This window comes from Mus pahari, chromosome 5 (genome assembly GCF_900095145.1).
Source record: "Mus pahari chromosome 5, PAHARI_EIJ_v1.1, whole genome shotgun sequence".
Taxonomy (NCBI): domain Eukaryota; kingdom Metazoa; phylum Chordata; class Mammalia; order Rodentia; family Muridae; genus Mus; species Mus pahari.
Genome location: NC_034594.1, coordinates 53,240,341 through 53,258,170, shown reverse-complemented (window position 1 = coordinate 53,258,170; position 17,830 = coordinate 53,240,341). Strand labels below are relative to the sequence as shown.

At 44.6% G+C, this 17,830-nt stretch overlaps 1 protein-coding gene across 3 annotated transcripts in view; it reads right to left on the bottom strand.

The window, feature by feature from the left end:
• Positions 1-1,127: 1,127 nt before the first annotated feature.
• Positions 1,128-17,830, bottom strand: part of Ttll4 (tubulin tyrosine ligase like 4) — a 34,350-nt gene continuing 17,647 nt past the window's right edge. For 2 of the 3 annotated variants that reach the window (XM_021198339.2, XM_029538741.1), the window contains 15 exons: positions 15,256-15,380; positions 14,728-14,838; positions 14,305-14,381; positions 13,246-13,437; positions 13,081-13,163; positions 12,790-12,918; positions 12,350-12,472; positions 11,940-12,038; positions 11,161-11,295; positions 10,356-10,502; positions 5,189-5,291; positions 4,402-4,612; positions 4,205-4,275; positions 3,753-3,838; positions 1,128-3,562 (listed from right to left, as the gene is read on the bottom strand). In XM_021198339.2, the coding sequence (XP_021053998.1) occupies positions 3,304-3,562; positions 3,753-3,838; positions 4,205-4,275; positions 4,402-4,612; positions 5,189-5,291; positions 10,356-10,502; positions 11,161-11,295; positions 11,940-12,038; positions 12,350-12,472; positions 12,790-12,918; positions 13,081-13,163; positions 13,246-13,437; positions 14,305-14,381; positions 14,728-14,838; positions 15,256-15,380 (1,951 nt within the window). In that variant the 3' untranslated portion in view covers positions 1,128-3,303. The remainder of the gene's footprint in view (positions 3,563-3,752; positions 3,839-4,204; positions 4,276-4,401; positions 4,613-5,188; positions 5,292-10,355; positions 10,503-11,160; positions 11,296-11,939; positions 12,039-12,349; positions 12,473-12,789; positions 12,919-13,080; positions 13,164-13,245; positions 13,438-14,304; positions 14,382-14,727; positions 14,839-15,255; positions 15,381-17,830) is intronic. The other variant, XM_029538742.1, reaches the window with a different exon arrangement.

Sequence of the window (17,830 nt, the reverse complement as noted above, 5' to 3'; positions counted from 1 at the left end):
AATGCCTGGCGCCGCTCCTGCCACTCTGAGGAAACGGTTTGGGGGAATCATTTGATATTTTAGGATTTATCTGAAATATGAGGCACTTTTTAAAAGATGTTTTACACACAATTTAATCCCCGTTACTACAGCTAAGAAACTGATATCCCTGGTCACTAAACTGTATGATATAGCCACATTTCCAATGTTGCCTTCTGTGGTAATCCATGGTGCTCCAAATCTTAGTCCATTCTAACGGTGAAAGCACAGATAGGTCTTAGAATGTCACATGGCTGCTGATGCTGCCGTGATCATTCAGTCGCATAGGAAATTCTATTGACTGCTTGCTGCTCCCACTGATCTGAAGCTGATGAATACACACACGCTGGTCCCCATGGACTACAGATGAATGTTCAAGGCTAAGCACTGCTGGAGAGGCTTGAACCAAAATTCCAAACAACAAGATGCAGCTCTCTAGAAACCATTGTTTCCAGGCCCAGAGCAAACTAGACATTTGTTGGAGCAGTAACCAGAAGGGTTCTTCAGACCTAACAAGAAGCCAACAGGGGACGTTCCCTAGCGGCCATAACCATCATTTTATCCCAGGTCACTCATTCAGTACAAGTGGAAACTACTGTGTGGATTAGCCCCCATCACTGGCCCTCAGCAGAAAACTGCCACAGAAGCCACCAAGAATGTTCTTTGGCTTTGGTCACTTTCAGCAAAAGAGCTGCCACCCTGACAATGGGCCAGAAGTGACACAACCCCCTGGTAATTGCTAGGTCCATACAGCAGTCCTCACGTCTGTATTCTGTGTGGTTTTGTCCTAGATACTCTTGTTATTCTTTGCCAATCAAGGCTCTTGGGAGAACCAAGTTATCACTTCACACACATTTATGTTTAATGTTCCCTTTCCTGGGATGCTATAAAGATGAAGCCAAACAAGAAACTCCTGCTAGAATGATAAAGATTCAAGGGAATAATGAAAACTGTGCTTCGACAAGCTCTAAGTGAAGGGTGATAGGTATAGACACTGCTCTGGCCTCTTCTGAGACTTCTGTAGCTGTTCCCTTCTTTAAAGGAGAGGTTTTATCAACCCACTCCTGCCTTCCCAGAGTGCTAGGGCTAAGGGCATGAGCTACCACACCCAGTTTCAAGGAAAGATTTTTTACATTTCTTTCACAGAACATTTGGACAATAAACCAACAAACTGGAAAACTCCAATCCCCAATACTTTGGCTTAGCATACTAAACAACCCTGCAAGGTAGGTATCATGTTCCTATTAGAAAGGAAAAGACTACTTCATTCCTTGTCTCAGGAGCCTTCTTCCTCCAGAGGCTGGGTAACTTACCAACTTGGGGAAAAAAAAATGATGCACTGATAAATGTGTATTCAAAGTACACTTACAATTTAAAACTTTCAAAAGCTATTACTTTAAAAATCCTCATTCAGCCGAATGCTATCTATTGTTGACTAGCCAGTGCTAAAACATGCATGTGAAATAACTTATTAAGATTACACACTTGAAAATGAAATGAGATATACAAGCCCTTTCTTTTTCTCCCACTAGCAAAGCAGATTCACCGGCCTTCAACTGTAATGAAGACTGAATACTGTGTATTTAGTTGGGCACAATACACCCAGACAATCTGGCATTTTTGAGGCAAAGATTACAAGTCCCAGGCAAGGCTGGGTCACCCCAGAACACAAAACAGAACTGCCAGTGTACTGCTGTGTCTCATCAAGGGGTCCCCAAGACCCTCCCTCTGGTGGACTCCAGGCAACTATTGGGCTGGTCAGTGCTGGCCTGTTTCCGCAGCTGCAGAGTTGGAAACTGACTCTGATGGGAGACTCTCAGGGGCAGGCCAAGGAATTAAGAGTCTACTTTCAAGGAGTGAATAAGCTAAAACAGGCCTCTTTGTCACATGTGCACTAGGATACTGTAACCAGGACAAGAGGGTGTTGGCTGTTGACATCAAAACAGATTTTTTCCAGAACGGCTTGGACTCTCCCATTGTGGTCTGACTTTGAGGCCTTTATCACTGAGCAGGAAGCACTGCTTAGGACTTTGCTATTCAGCTTTCTTCACACTGTCAACACAGCATTAGGATTGACGAACACGTTCACCAATTCTGTGGCCTTGAACCCAGTTAGGTCTTATCTTTCCAGGGCTCCATGCCAACTGGTCAAGGACTCCAGGAGCCATGTGGAAAGAAAGAAGTCTTCCTCTTTCCAAAACTTGGAAGGATGAGGACAATGCTAGCAGAGACAGCCACAAAGGACAAATCTTGCTTATCAGATACAAGGCCCCTCTGCTGTGAAAACTAGAGATCACAGGTCCCCGAAGGTGAGTTCTGGGGAACACTAGGCTAAGGAAACCTCTAGTGAACCCTCTTCCAATCCAAACTGTCCCATCCTGACCTCCTTAGGCTCTACTTCCTCACACTGGGGAGAACAGTAGTGCTTCAGGGGCCAGTGTCCTTGGAGATCTGAATGCACAGTTCACTCAGTCAGTGTTTACTCAGTGCTCAGTGTGGACTGAGTCCAGGGGGAGGTAGATGCCGCTGAGTATTAGCTGTCAGAGATGAGAAGCCTGTCCTGTAGGAGTGACCCACCAAGGCACAAACCCTGCTAAAAGCAAAAGAGACTACAAGACTTCCCCACATTGACGGAATCACAGCGCATTCCACCCTCCTCTACATAGCAGCAGCTAAAATGATCAGGATCCTTCACTGGAGCCCTAAAGACCCCAGAAGATGGAGAGCTACTGATGGGGTGGAAGCTTAAATGGATATGGTATGGAGGTCACCCCAAGGCCAGGAGGGTGTAGCCTGTCATGGTTTCTTCTTGCTTGTCTTTGAAGAAGTCTGAAGGTTTCTAAAACTGTCTCTTCAAGACAAGGATAGAGGTCCTAAGGAAATCAGGACCTTCAAGGAATTCCTCTCAGTTACAGAACAAGAGACTTCTATGTTTAGCATGTTTTCTCCTCTTAAGTTACAACTCAAGTCCTGTACCAGGGCCTCAAATAAATCACGCATGGCTCTCAGTGTAGAAACCAAACCCTGCTTTATAAGGCTGCTTGGCTGTCACTGTCTTCTCTACTGAGAAATGAGGTGCTAGCCAGGCAGTAAGGTGACAGAGGGTGAACCTTCCTCACCTTCTCCCCATCACCATCGCCCTTCCAGCCCTCCAGATGCCCATATCTACAATAGAACCACTTCAAAAATACTCTGATGAGGGGCAGAGTGGGGGCGGGGCAGAGGCTCAGGCTTGTCAGCAGGCTGGTTCCCTTGAGGTAGCTGAGTGCTCCTGTGCAGGACTAGTCACGAGCTCACAGCAGTCAGGCGGGAGTCAGCGACTGACTGGGAAGCAGAAGAGGCAGAAAGTCTGGAACTCTGCCCAGAGTACTTGAGGACAGGTAACCCCTGGGTAGAGCGCTTGGACTGTTTGCTAGTGTTCTCACTGCTCCTTGAGGACAAAGTCTTCCTGGATATAGGGGACAGGCCAGCTTGACTCTTCTTAGACTTGGGTGTTGACCTGTCTTCAGAGGATAGTGTGTTTCCCTCAGAGGAGTTCTTCTTTCTGAAGGGGAAAACAGAGCTGAGGCTAAGACTAGCACAGCACGGGAGGATACTGTGGCTGTTGATGTGGGTGCAGATTCTGACACTCCTACAACATCCAGGTGGAGAGTTCCTCTTACTGTCACGATCTGGGGAAAGAGGAAAGAGACTCCCCAACTCCATAAGCCTTCTCTTGCTGAACTAGTACTCACCGTAACTTGCTGTGCTCTGATCTGCTGGTGGAATTTGGTATCCCATCGCCCTTTGAGGCAGTCATGAGCGATGTTGGCAGAGACCACTATAACAAAGGAAGCAGTGAGTTTACAGAGCAGGCTGAGTTCAGGAAGGAGCATGCAGGGTCTTGGAACTCATGCTCAGCTCTGCCGCTCTCACCTTTGCACACAGGGTTCTCACCTGCCCTACACCACATCATAGAGTCATGTGAGTAACTCTTGGTTCTCTCCAAAGAACCAGAAAGTTAAGGCTACTTATCACTTTTTGATCCTTCAATGATAGGCACCTAGGGCATTCTGTGAGTAACTACATCCTTGAAAGTGAGACAAAGAGGTGGAACTGGGAGAGAGGAAAGGAGGGTAACCCATAGGCCAACCATAACACACTCAGGAGCTGAGAAAAAGTTGTGTTCCTGCGTGGCATCACTTACCAGTGGGGCTGAATCAGAGACGATCCCCGTGTGGAAGCCTTTGTAGCACCAATTCCGAAGCAGATCTACTCCTGGACAAGATGAGCAGAGGCTGGGACTTAATGGGGAAGAATCAATTCCCTACCTCCTGTCCAGAGCAACCTATTGGGATTTAATCTACTAAATATGGCCTCCTGTGGGCGAGAAGGGCATATCACCTTTGAGCTTGTTTCCATGGTACTTCTGTTCCCACTGAGTTGTGAGAATGTTGAAATATCGTGGCTGCTCAAAAAACCGAAGATATCGAGAAGAGATTCGGGAAGGAAAAATTCTTTCAAATTGACCACGACGAGAAAACTCATCTTCCATCTCCACCAAAACCCGAACATCATCTGGTGTCAAGACATCCAGCACAGACGCATAGAAGTCCTGTGCCCCAAGGAATAGGGAGAAGGGCAATGTGACAGACATGAGAGACACTGGCACTGAAGCAAGCAGCTGGGGCAGGGAAGGAAGCTCTGGTACTCTACATCTCCAGGACTCCCATGGGACTACAAACGACACCTGATTGGAGGTATACATGTTTCTAAATCCAATGAGCTGAGCTCCTGGAGGAAGACACTCTGAGCCAAGGAACCACATGGGCTGAGTGAAAGAGTGTGTTGTTGAGACAAGGCTAGCACACAGCAGCTCAGCTTTGGCAGCCCATGTCCACGTTTCCTGCTTTGAGAAGCTCAAGCTCCTAGCTCTGCAATGTCTCTTGGGAAGAAGTCTAAAGGGTTAAAGGTTGATGGTTTTCACAAGAGTGAGCCAGTTAAGCAGAGCACTAGGAACAGGGTGACAACTATCCATTTTGCCATAAAGATACACATGTCAACAAATCTGCATCCCATCATCCCACTTCTTGGTAAGAAACTCTGATCTGGACAGGAAAGCCCGTCTCCTTGGAGTCTATGATGCTTGACTGAGGGCTGCTGGTAACTAGAGGGAAGATAAATTTCCTACCTGGTCAGGAATTTTCTGGGTCAAGTAATAGGCTTTCTTCATCTTCTGTGCAGTGAAGTGCTCTGGAGTCATTTGACATTTGTCTCTAGGAGAGCTTGGCAGGCTAAGGCAGACATAGATAAAAAACAGACAGGTCAGCAGCTTCTTGTGCTGTCAAAACTCAGGATCCAGTGCAAGACTCCTCCTCAAGCACAGATGAAGACACAAGGAGATTCTTAGTTGTCCCTTAACTAGATCACTCTAAGTGTACTACATTCAAACAGCTGTTACACACAACTAAGTGCCCACAATGACCAAAAGAGGCAAGGCTCACTAATTTGACAGAAGCTAGAGCAAGTCTGCTCATGGGATGCTTCAATTACCACTCTAGACCAAGCTCTATTGCGTGTAGAACTCCAAGATTTCCTCTCTGGTACTTCAGTTTCATTATCCACATCACTATGATTGCTATATCACGTTAAATGTATATTAATATTTTTTTAACTTTTTGAGTGAAACACAGTCTAACTCTGGAACTCGGGATGGCTAGGAACTTACTAAGTAGTCCAAAACTAGCCTTGATTTCAGGTCAATACTCCTGCCTCCTGATTTATGGGATTATAGATATGGGTCACTACTTGGCTACAATCACTGAGATATGAAATGGCTTGAAGGGGGACTGGAGAGATGGCTCAGTAGTTAAGAGCACCAACTGCTCTTCCAAAGGTCATGAGTTCAAATCCCAGCAACCACATGGTGGCTCACAACCATCCGTATTGAGATCTGATGCCCTCTTCTGGTGTGTCTGAAGACAGCTATAGCGTACTTAGATATAATAATAAATCTTTAGGCTGGAGCGAGCAAGAAGAAAGAAAGAAAGAAAGAAAGAAAGAAAGAAAGAAAGAAAGAAAGAAAGAAAGAAAGAAAGAAAGAAAGAAAGAAAGAAAGAAATTGGTTAGCAAGCAGGTGAGATGGCTCAGTGGGTAAGGGTGCTTACCACTAAGCTGATGACCTGAGTTCAACATGGGGTACATGTGAGTCTGTCTGGTCCCTGAAGAAATTCTTTTTCTCAGAGTTAAGCATTTAGACAGAAGCCAGCATTCCTTCCAGGTCTTGAAGAAAGTTACTACTGCTAAGAAAGGAGTCACTCCCCTTAGAGATCCCTAATTTCTCTAACATGACATGACTCTGCTCTTGCTCCCCGGTCAGGTCAGTTCTAGCCTCTAGTCTCTTTCCCCACCACTTCTCTCTGCTTCCCCAGGAGACAGCCTCGGCACTTCAGAACAAACTCCCTTTTCACCCACGGAGCAGCTTTTCTTTATTGAGTCCATTCTCATCCACCTGGTGCTGAAACTCCCAAGTCGCGTGAGACTCCTCCCTCCAAAAGACTCACCGCCCTGAGCCAAGATGCTGCCCTTCCTCTCTCCTAAAGTGTATACGGATCATTTGTTTCTGCTGGCTTTGCCACCCACTATATTTGGCCTCATTCCAAATTCTAGGTCTACCTCTCCTCATCTCTTGGTTTCTCTGTCTGATAGAGCCTACTACATGGCCATATTGGTCTGCTGGGTTAAGTGTCCCCTGGATCACCCTGCTTTGTCTACTATTACTACAAAAGCCACACCAGTGTGCCAGGAAGCTCCTCTAACTCCCACTAGGCCCCAGTCACAAGGACAAGAAACAGCTTTCCTCTGGCTTGGAACATTTCTTCTTGACAAGGTGTCCATCCGGTTAGGGACACCTCAGATGGAAATTCGCGTCACACCAACACTTTATCCACCTCAGCTCAGCTAGTTTTCTCTCACCTCCCCCTAGGAACTGCAGCTCTTGCTACAGTCCCACCTATGCTATCTCTTGCTGCCTGCTCTGTCTCTTCCTAGGCCTCTCGTTTCTCAGGCAGAGCTCCTCTAAGCCCAAGCCATCTGGGCTACTATATGCTCTCAGTTGGAACTTACAGAAATTCCCTCCTGTGGAATTTCACTTTATGACCCTCTCTCTACTCCTCAGACTACAAACTCCTTGGAATCAATACAAATCAATGGCCAAAAACTGTATGCTCCATTTTCAAATTCTTTCATATGGTAACAACTTCTGCTACTGCACAAATGATTGATCCCTAACCTCTTATATTTAAACTTGATCTGTCCTACACTCCCAAGACTCTTATCTCTAAGGTTTTTCTATTTTCCACTCCTAAAAAAAATGCTGCCTTGAAAAAGAAAGAAGGCTTATAGTCAAAAAATTCTATACATGGGTAATCTAAATTTACAACTTAATATACACGGGATTCAACTCTTGTTTAGAATATGTAACTTGTATTCAATTCTTGTTTATAAGAAAAGATCTACTTTTTAAAAAAATAGTATTTTAAATAGTAACCATATGGTTGGCAGTCATCTTTACTAAGGTCAAAGGATACACATGTCATGTGACTTTGTCATCTTAAGATGACTATATGGTATAAACCAACTAAGGCCACACTGAAGTGAGAATTTTGGTTTCTTTGAAAAAACACAGAAATATTATGGGACAGTTTTTGTTTTAATCCCAGGCGTGGGATATGGGACTGCTTCTAACCATCCACAGCAGCTGACTAGGATTTGCCTCATGCTCTAGCAGGAGTGTGATTTTCGCCAGCTGTACCAGTTTTTGCGATTGTGTGTCATTTAGAATTCTGTGAACTTTTCAGAGGGTCTATAAATGTTACAGCCCTGAGAGGTGGGGTGGGTTGTTGGTTGTGGTTTATTAAGTAGTCATATGCAAAGAAGAAACAACAGAAGCAATTAGACTTGACACAACGAACTTGACTCCTCTAATCAGCAGAAAGTCATCTAATGATAGATCATCTCCTTTCCCCACTATCCTTTTTTCTTTATGTAGCTTTAGGGGGTTAAAGGGTGGAAGAAAAGAGGTAGAGAAGGGCCAAAGAAAGAAGACCCCACAAACTAGCTAAGTCCAGCTACAAACACCTACAAACTTCTTAGTTCTACTGAGCCCTTACTTTATTATTATGTCTCCTTTTAGACCAAGGAAACAAAAGCAGGTTTCCAAAATGTTCTGGATTAGGATGGAATTTTGTAGATGGTAAATTCCTAAGGTTATAAAGGTATACTTAGTTAACAGAACCTAACTTAGACATATATGTCTAACTATTTTATGTCTTTGCTAACAAACTCTTTTACGTAAGAGAACGACATGGGTGTGTTTGATAAGTAGCTTGCTACTGTCTACTCAGGTCACAGTGATACGTCTAGCCTCTTTGTCTCTGCTAACTTTGTTAAGCTTCAGTTACTTTGATAAACTGAGTCATGTAAGAAACTGTGATACTCTATAATGGTATACTATAAAAGACTAAGTAGACAGCTTAAGACAGGTATACTTAATAGATTATGCTCCTTAAACTTTTCAGGGATCTCCTGAATATGGCATCTAAAATGTCTAATAAAAGTGTCACATGATAGACAGAAATGTCAGATCCTAGCAGAAACCATAATGTCTCTGAAGAAGACGACAGATGGCGCATGACCCTACCTGATCTGCAACAACACTAACCCCTACTAGGGAACTGCCCGAGCTATGGACATTGTTGAGTTGACTACTCTACTTTGTCTCCTCAAAATTAACATTAGTTCCCCATGCTCCACTACAGAAAAATCTGAGACCTGGGTCTGGCAGCCAAAGGCTAATACCTTTGTGTGGTAGTTGAAGATTTAATGCTGTCCTATATGATAGCTAAAGATGGACCACTGCCTCCGACGAAGCCATCAAGACCACAGGAGCCTAGAGCAGCCATCTAGGTAGTAGGTAAGTCTGTTATTTTAATTGGTAACAAAGGTCATTTGGAGTCATACTTCCTGCTATTATTTATCCTTCTCAGATCTGGTATTAACTGACTGTAGGAACAACAGGCATACCAGCTCCTCTCCCAAGGCCACACACAGCTGCCTTCTCCAGGTCTCACTTTTCTAGAGCTACTCGGTCTCCAGCAGAAAGACACCTTGCTCCTCAACTCTGAGAGGAGATAAACTCATTTTAATGATTTTAACCCAAAATCATTTTTGGGTCCCCAAGCTTTCACTATGACTCAAACGGCATAAATTTACTGCTTTGTCTACAATGTAGATTCCAATACAAATTACAATGGTAGGTAGTGCTAACATATCTAAAATCTATCTCTTTTTGGAAACTTAAAAAAAAATTCTTGGTAAGATTCAGGGAGTCAACTTGGATCCACCTCTCCAGTCAACTGAAGAAAGCCGACTCCCTGTGCCAAGTGGTAACTTAGATAATGGAAGGACAGGGACATATATATATATATAAAATATATATATATATATATCCATCCATCCAGAAATACAAAACAGGTAAAGTAGACTAGTCAGCAAGCAAATCACCGTTTCTGTTAGTTTCGTTTGTGTTTTGAGATATCGAGTCTCACTCTGAGTCAGGCGCACACCTTCAAGTGATGGGGTCACAAGTGCAAAACAGCTCATCCTGCTAGGAGCCAGACTTGCATTCTACTCCCTCACTCTCTGGAGCTGAATGGTCTTGAATGATTCTCTGTTATAACATCTCCAGTGTCCTCATCTGCAAACTACAGCACTAATATGAGTCCTACAGAACTGACAAGATACACTGTACTTCCTTAAGTACCTCAGGTACTTACTAAATATTAGTTCCCTCTCCTCAAGAAGTTTCAAAGCTTTGGAAGTATGAAGGAAAAACTCCACATTGCGATGGCTTCATAAAGATGTTGTCTGGAACTAGGCTTGATGGGTAGGGAATCTGGGTGAAGGGCACCTTAAGAATGAAGAAATCACAGAAGCAGAGGAAACAAGGACACTTGCAGGAGAACAGCCAGAAAGGACAGGAAACAAGACTACCTAGTTAAGGATCCACCAGGGAAAGAAAATCAGGCAGAGTAGAGACAAACTCCCAGAAAGAGAGGCTAGGGCCTCTAATGTCCATGTAAAGTTAAATTTGATTCTGGGGTCCAGTGGAGATTTCTGAGTAGGAGGTTACGTGGCCAGACTTACTTTCAGTGGCAGTGGTGTGTGGCTGGACAGCAGAGGCAGATGGAGCCATAGAGCAGACCAACTGGACAGAGGCTCCGGGACACCCCCCACCCCCAAATCATACTGGGTTGCTCCTGCTATCTTCCCAACCTCAGGGATGGTGAGCAGCAGACCTGGTGCTGGAGCCGCTGGAGCTGCTGGGGCTGCTGGAACTAGAGATGATATCCTCCATGTTGGGCAGAACAAAGCCAGCCAGGTTCAGAAGATCTCGGATCATCTGGCCTTTGATGCTGATGTCCAGAGGAGAGTTGGAATGGAGGCTTCAGGGGAAGAATGTAAAATAGGTTCAAAGCAGCACTCCAGAATGATTTGGGGGTCCTACATCCAAATTAGGGCTTCTTTACAACAAACAAAGCTCCCAATATCCACACCTGTGGAGCATCTTCAACCAATACCCTCAGGTGTGTGTGGTGGCACACGCCTTTAATCCCAACACTCCAGAGGCAGAGGCAGAGGCACAGGAATCTGAGTATGAGGCCAGCCTAATCCAGAGTCCTAGGATAGCCAAAATTAATACCCTCAAAGACAATGAATACCCTTACTCAGGTTGGTGAACATGCCCTTGGTTTGTTAGAAAATGGGAGGAATCAACAACTTTTTTTTTTTTTTTTTTTTTTTTTTTTTTTTTTCTGTATAGCCTTGGCTGTCCTGGAACTCACTTTGTAGACCAGGTTGGCCGCGAACTCAGAAATCCGCCTGCCTCTGCCTCACAAGTGCTGGGATTAAAGGCGTGCGCCACCATGCCCGGCTGAATCAACAACTTTTAATAAGCCTTCTTTAATCTCCGTGAGTCAGTAAACACGGTCATGAGGGGATGATATATACCCTAATGAAGGAAAGACCTTTGTAAGTCAAGAAGACTATAATGGCAAGGACTCTGTGGATGAAAGATAGATCCTACTGAGAAATACTACCTACCTTGGAGAAATGTTGACTTCTAGGACCCAGGGTTTCAGGTTCTCATCCAGCATGATGTCAAAACCAAAGAGTTCATGACAGCTATAGGGGCGCCGCACATATAACTTCAGTAGGTTAGTCACGTAGGGTTCTGACCTGCCAGTGGGGTGTCTTGAATTAGGAGAGCAGAAGCAACTTTCTCTTCAAAAGTGCCTCCTCAGAACCAATATGGACATACATGTATGCAATCCCAACACTTGAAAGGAAGATGCAGAATGGTCAGGAGTTTAAGGCCAACCATGGCAGTATCAGACCATCTCAACCACAAGCACTACCCTTTCCATCCCAACTGTGGCTCTTAAGGGATGTGCCTGATCTGAACCAGCATCACCTTAATGAAGTTTGGTAAATAAGCAGCATGTTGATTTGAATAAGAGATGCTTCTATAGGTTCATATATTTGAACTCTTGGTCCCCAGTTGGTGCAACTTTTAGGGAAGGACTAGGGGGTGTGGCCTTGTTGGAGGAGGTGTGCCCATTCTAAAGTCTAACCATTCCCAGTTAACTCACTCTGCCTTGTGCTAACTCCCTGGAATCCTAAGCCCCAAACTAAATACTTCCTCTTTTAAGTTGCCTTGGTCATGGTATTTTATCAACAGAAAAGTAAGTAAGAGAGCAGATCTGAGCTCTTCTTCCTACCCCATTCTCAGAACCGAAACACAAAATGGGCACAGCACAGAAGCAAGGAGAAAACAGGAGGCTTCATGGAGCACCCCACATCTAAGCAGCACTGCAACTCACGAGATGATGGTTTTGACAACAACATCCTTTATCTTCTCCCAGATGGCATCACTATTAATTCCTTTCTGACTCAGGTAGTTCCACAAAGCCTTCAATGCCCTGAAGGTAAAGGGTAAGTAATTAATTGGGGTTATGTCCTAGAAATGAGTGACAAGAGAAAAAAACTAAGGAGCATGAGGTAGACAGATACTTCCTTTGTTTTTCAGCAGTGATATTTTGTAATAGGAAAGAGATGCACATGGATGCAAACAGATGAATTATGAAGGGACAAGCACTTATACAACCTCAGGAAGTGACATAACCTCCTGAAGTGACAAGCACTTACATAACCTCCAGACTCTACACTAACACTCAGCGACTGCCCCAAACCTCCCAAAGGCTCAAGACGGGAGGGACACTGCTCTCAGTACCATTTGTGGCCTTGGCATGCAGTCTCATCAGCATTGGCCTGGTAGTCTGTGTTCTTTTTATTGACACTGTAGTTGGTCAGGTGCATGAACTTGTTGCTAAGACTCTTCATGGAAGGGGAATACCTGCGAGTGAGAAGAGCAGCAGAACAAGATGAAAGAAAGAAGAGAGAAATGTCAGGCCAAGCATTTCCCCAGGAAGGCGATGAAGGACTACCGCACAGACTGTTCAGTCCCTGAAAGGCCAAAGTTATAGAAAAACAACAACTAAGCTTCTTGGCGACCTCAGTCCTGCAGGGAAACTTTCCTCATTCCCCAGCCTCCCACCCTCCTCCTTACTGATGAAAGCAACCATGACCCCTTGTTAGTTTTCTGCTCAGTGTCCTCCCAAGGACAAAAAAAATCTCCCAGTGTCAGGGGAATGCCTCATCACCAGCACATACTTGCAACTGGCAAAACGGACGAGTCCATCCGAAAAGAGGTAAATCCGTAGAGGATCATAAGAAGTCACATAAACATAGATCCGAAGATCAAATTTGCTGCCACTAATGAGGTAGGGCTTGTGTAGATACCTATAAAAGGAAAGGCTACCCTTATTGCCTGCCAGATGACCCTAAACAGATAACAAAGGAAGGCCTCTGGCTGGGAGAACACAAGGTACAACACTCTAAGAAGGTAACTCAGAGACCAACAAGACAGGAAGATGGGGAGAGGACTGTGAACTATGGGCTCACCTCTGTACCAGGAGGGGCCTGCGCTTGGGAAGCTGACTCCATTTGTGAATGACCTGAATGCCAATGCCTCGAGCAGATGCTGGCTACAAGTCAAAGGGCAAGAGATGAGATCTGCTGTCTCTCCACCCTCATCCCACCATCTACTTCTCCCTCTGCCTCACTTACTGGCTTTACAATCCACTTCTGGCGGCTGCTGCTCTCCCAGGCTTTGCGCAAGAGCTTGGAATCCTGGGGCAGGATAAAAGACTGAGGAAAGAAACTGAACTCCTTCTTGCCAAAACGGCTTTGCATACGAGACAGGTTCCGCCACAGCCGGTCCTTCCTCCCAATCTGGAAGGAGCCTGGGAAGTGGTTTAGCTGCAGAAGGGACAAGAGGCAAATAGAAAGAGCAGAGGTGAGACCAAGTGGAACAAAATAAGTCCCACCTCACCATTTCAACATCCCCAGCAAAGTTCATGTCCCCTTTTGTCTTTCTAGCTCCATGGACACAAACTTACCTGGAAAGAGTGAGCTAATTAAAGAATTGCTTCAACCAGGCTAATCTATGGGTTTGTCTATTGGGGCATTTTCTTGATTAACTACTGATGTGAGAGGGCCAGGCCCACCTTGGGCGGAGCCATCCCTTGGTAGGCGATTCTGGGTTATATGAGAAACCAAGGTGAGAAAACCACTGAGAAGGAGCCTGTAAGTGTTTCTTTGTTCACAGTCTCTATTCAGCTCCTGCCTTGGCTTCACTCAGTGATGGACTGTAAGCTATAAGCCAAAGTAATCCTTTCCTCCCCAAACTGCTTTTGGTCAGTGCTTCATCACAGCACCAGAAAAGTAAACTGGGACCTACGCTGATAGTCATCTTGAGTGCAAAGGATAAAGCTGTTAAGTATGCTTCCATGACTGGGAAGTACCAGGGTTTTAGGGAACTTAGGGCAGGGAGCCACACTGTTCTAACAGAACCATAGAGTCCTCTTATACATACCTAGTTTGGGGAGTAGAAGCAGTTAGTCATGGGAATGAGAAACACACCCAACTAAAAACAGACAATGCCTCTCCAGAAATAGACTGAAAAGCCTGAGTGGCAACAGGACCCACTGTGGCCTCTCCAGAACACTGCTCTCTAACTGTCCTCACTTAAATGCTCCTCCTTCACTGACCCTCACTGCCCCAACAACAAATACCCTCATCATGGACCTAGCCCATGGGACAGGCTCCTTGGAAAAAAACCCCCACCTTCTGATGCTCTCTAATGGATCGAAAACCAGGAGACTTCATGTGGTGACCCCAGCAGCCCAGCCAGTCATCATTTCCTGCAGAAGGCAATTAAGGAAGTCAGTCTCACAGAACAGCTCAGACTCTGGAACAGGACACGACCTCACCAGTGTATTCACCAAGCTGATTTAAGGGATTTAAGAGTCACCATGGAGCTGCCCAACATGAGGCCTTAGGATCAGGGCCAGAACAATGTGCTCCTCTGGCTACCAATTCTGGGCAGCTGGATAACCTCAGAGGACTTTCAGGGCTACACGCTTCCATAAAGTTAAAAGCTTCAAGACAGAGTCCCCACATACGACAGGATCTCTAAGGATCTCTTCCCATCCGAAATCTATTTGGCAGGGCAAGGAGACCAGGCTCACAATGGGGTGAGTAACTCACTCTTGCTGATTTTGAAGTGTGACCGTCCGATAGTCTGCTTGACAATGTTGGGGGTCACTGTGCTCATCTTCCACCGAAGTAGCCTCCTCTGTTCCCAAGGAAGTTTCTCCACTGGGGACAGGAAGGCAGGGTTGGGGGTGAAGAGCAAGAGAGTCACAGTGAGGAGATAAAAAGGATGGCACTGGTACCCACCCTTTCCTGGGCAGGTAGATCACTACAAACTGTTCCAGATCAGGTTTTAGAGGAGTACGTTTTATGGAGAGGCTGTGCAGGAATGAGAAGCAAAAGAAAGGCTGGAAGGGTAAAGAAACTGGTCAGAGGCCATGTGCTAAGCCAGAGATAGAGACTGAGAAAGGTCAAAAGAACAGATGAGCACAGTCCTCTATTGAGCCTACATCCCCATGTGAGCTGAGCACACGGTAATAGCCACCGTAACAGCCATTCTGGAAGGCTCTCCCTCCCATCTTGTTTGTCCCCTCACCCAAGTTAATTGGGATCCCCTGGATTTTGTCACATGGTTACACTTACCTCTTTCATCCCGAGTCCCAAAATAGATGGTAGGGGTTACATTGGGGAAGAGACTGTAGATGAGGGCTGGCCGTACAACTTTCTCATGATTGGTAAGGGATTTGGACATCAAATCCACACAGTTCCTGTGATAAAACATAAACATGACAGGGAACGGAAAGCAACGGCTTTGAGGTCTTACCAGGACTGCATGAAACTCTGAAAACAACAAGGTTTTTTTTTTTTTTTTTGGTCTTTCAAGACAGGGTTTCTCTGTATAGCCCTGGCTATCCTGAAACTCACTCTGTAGACCAGGCTGGCCTCAAACTCAGAAATCCGCCTGCCTCTGCCTCCCAAGTGCTGGGATTAAAGGCGTGTGCCACCACCGTCCAGCTAACAAGTGTTTGATAATCATTCTGCAAATATGAACTTATACAGAGCTAGAGCTAACCTACCTGTAGTTATGTATACCATTAAATTAGTTTTCACATTATTTAAAAAAACAAAACAACAACAACAAAAACAACTTGATCACCAGAACCATGACAATTTTCAGTACAGCACAAATAGGCTCTATATGTAAAATAATTCAGTATTCCATAACTTAGTTTTTTATTTATTTATTTATTTTATTTATTTATTTTATTTGTAGACCAGTCTGGCCTCAAACTCAGAAATCCGCCTGCCTCTGCCTCCCAAGTGCTGGGATTAAAGGCATGTGCCACCACTTCCCAGCTTAAATTTGTTTTTAAGACAGGAGGTTCCTACATGAAGGCAAGGCTGGTCTCAAACTTGCAATCTTCCCACCTCAGCCTCAAGTACTGACATTAGACATGTACCACCATGCCTGGCCAAGCAAAGAAAACTAAAGAGAATGAGTTATAAAACAAAGACAAGACAGGAAGATAAGGCGTCACCAAAAACATCGACCCCACACCAGCAAACACATTTCCGGGCCTGTGTCTCAGAGAAATAAAGACTCACGTTCAAATAAAATATGTCCATGATTCCTTATGCCAGCTTTACTCACAGTAGTTCAAGGCTGGAAACAACCTATATATAGCCTCCCACAGGTGAAGGGTGAAGCTAACAGCAGCGTATTGGCAGAGTGTGGCTGTATCAGCAAAGTATGACTGCATCGGCAGAGTGTAGCTGCATTGGCAGAGTGTGGCTGACACTCTGCAATGTGCCACATAAGTTGAGGTCATTCTATCTCATTTACTGTCACAGGTTCTAGGCCAACCAGGGCTGTTCAGTGAGACCCTTCTTAAAAAGTCAAAATAGGGGCTGGAGGAATTGCTCAGTGGCTAAGAGTACTTTTCTTGAAGAGGATCTGGGTTCAATTCCCAGCATCTATATTTTGGCTCACAACCATCCCTAACTCTAGTTCCAAGGGATTTCCCCACCCACCCAGAGGTAAGAAACCCATAAACAATAACAATGAAAGGGTACTTGACTTATCCTTAGGTAAAGCTATATATAACCCTGGAACATTTAATCTCCTCAGTATTTTCATGGTCGTGAATGATGTCCATCCCTAATATCACATGATTCTGAACAGCAGCAGAAAATTCAATACAACTGTTGAGCAGGAAGGTTACCATGAGTTCAAAGCTAGCATGGCCTAAACAGCAAATTCCAGATTACCTTCTGGCAATTGCAAAGTATCTGAGTTTAGTCAGCTTTAAAATGTAAAATGTGGCTGGACAGATAGATGGCTCAGAGGTTAAGAGCACTGACAGATCTTGCAGAGGACCTGAGTTCAATTCCTAGCAACCACATGGTGGCTCACAACCATCTGCAATGGGATCCGATGCCCTCTTCTGGTGTGTCTGAAGAGAGCTACAGTTTACTCGTATAAATAACATAAATAAGTCTAAAAGAAAAAAAAAAAGTGTGGGCTGGTGAGATGGCTCAGTGGGTAAGAGCACCCGACTGTTCTTCCAAAGGTCCAGAGTTCAAATCCCAGCAACCACATGGTGGCTCATAACCATCCGTAACAAGATCTGACACCCTCTTCTGGAGTGTCTGAAGACAGCTGCAGTGTACTTACATTTAATAAATAAATAAATCTTAAAAAAAAAGTGTATTCATATACATAAAATAAATAAAATGTAAAATATGAGCTGGGAGATGTCTCAGTGGTTAAGAGAACTGGCTGCTGCTCCAAAGAACCCATGTTCAATTGTCAATTGCCACATGGTGACTTGGTTCCAGGGAATCCAACACTCTCATCTGGCCTATGAGGGAACCAGGCATGCATACGGTACACAGAAACACAAACACAGGCAAAAACCCATATGCATAAAATAATAAAAATTTTTAAAAATAAAAATGTTTAGTAATTCATTCTCCATTTTCTTAAAAACCATACTGTAAGCTTTCTATCTATAGGAGCGTGTATATAATTTATAGTAGATACTGAATAATGAGCAAATGATGATCAACTTTTCTGGACTTCTATTATGGGTGGTTTTGTTTTCTTCTCTCCCATCTTCCCCAATACCTCTGCCTCTACCTTACTGGTTTGGTGCTGTAGAGTCAAAGTTGCTGCCACACCATCCTTTTTTTTTTTTTTTTTTTTTTTTTTTTTTTT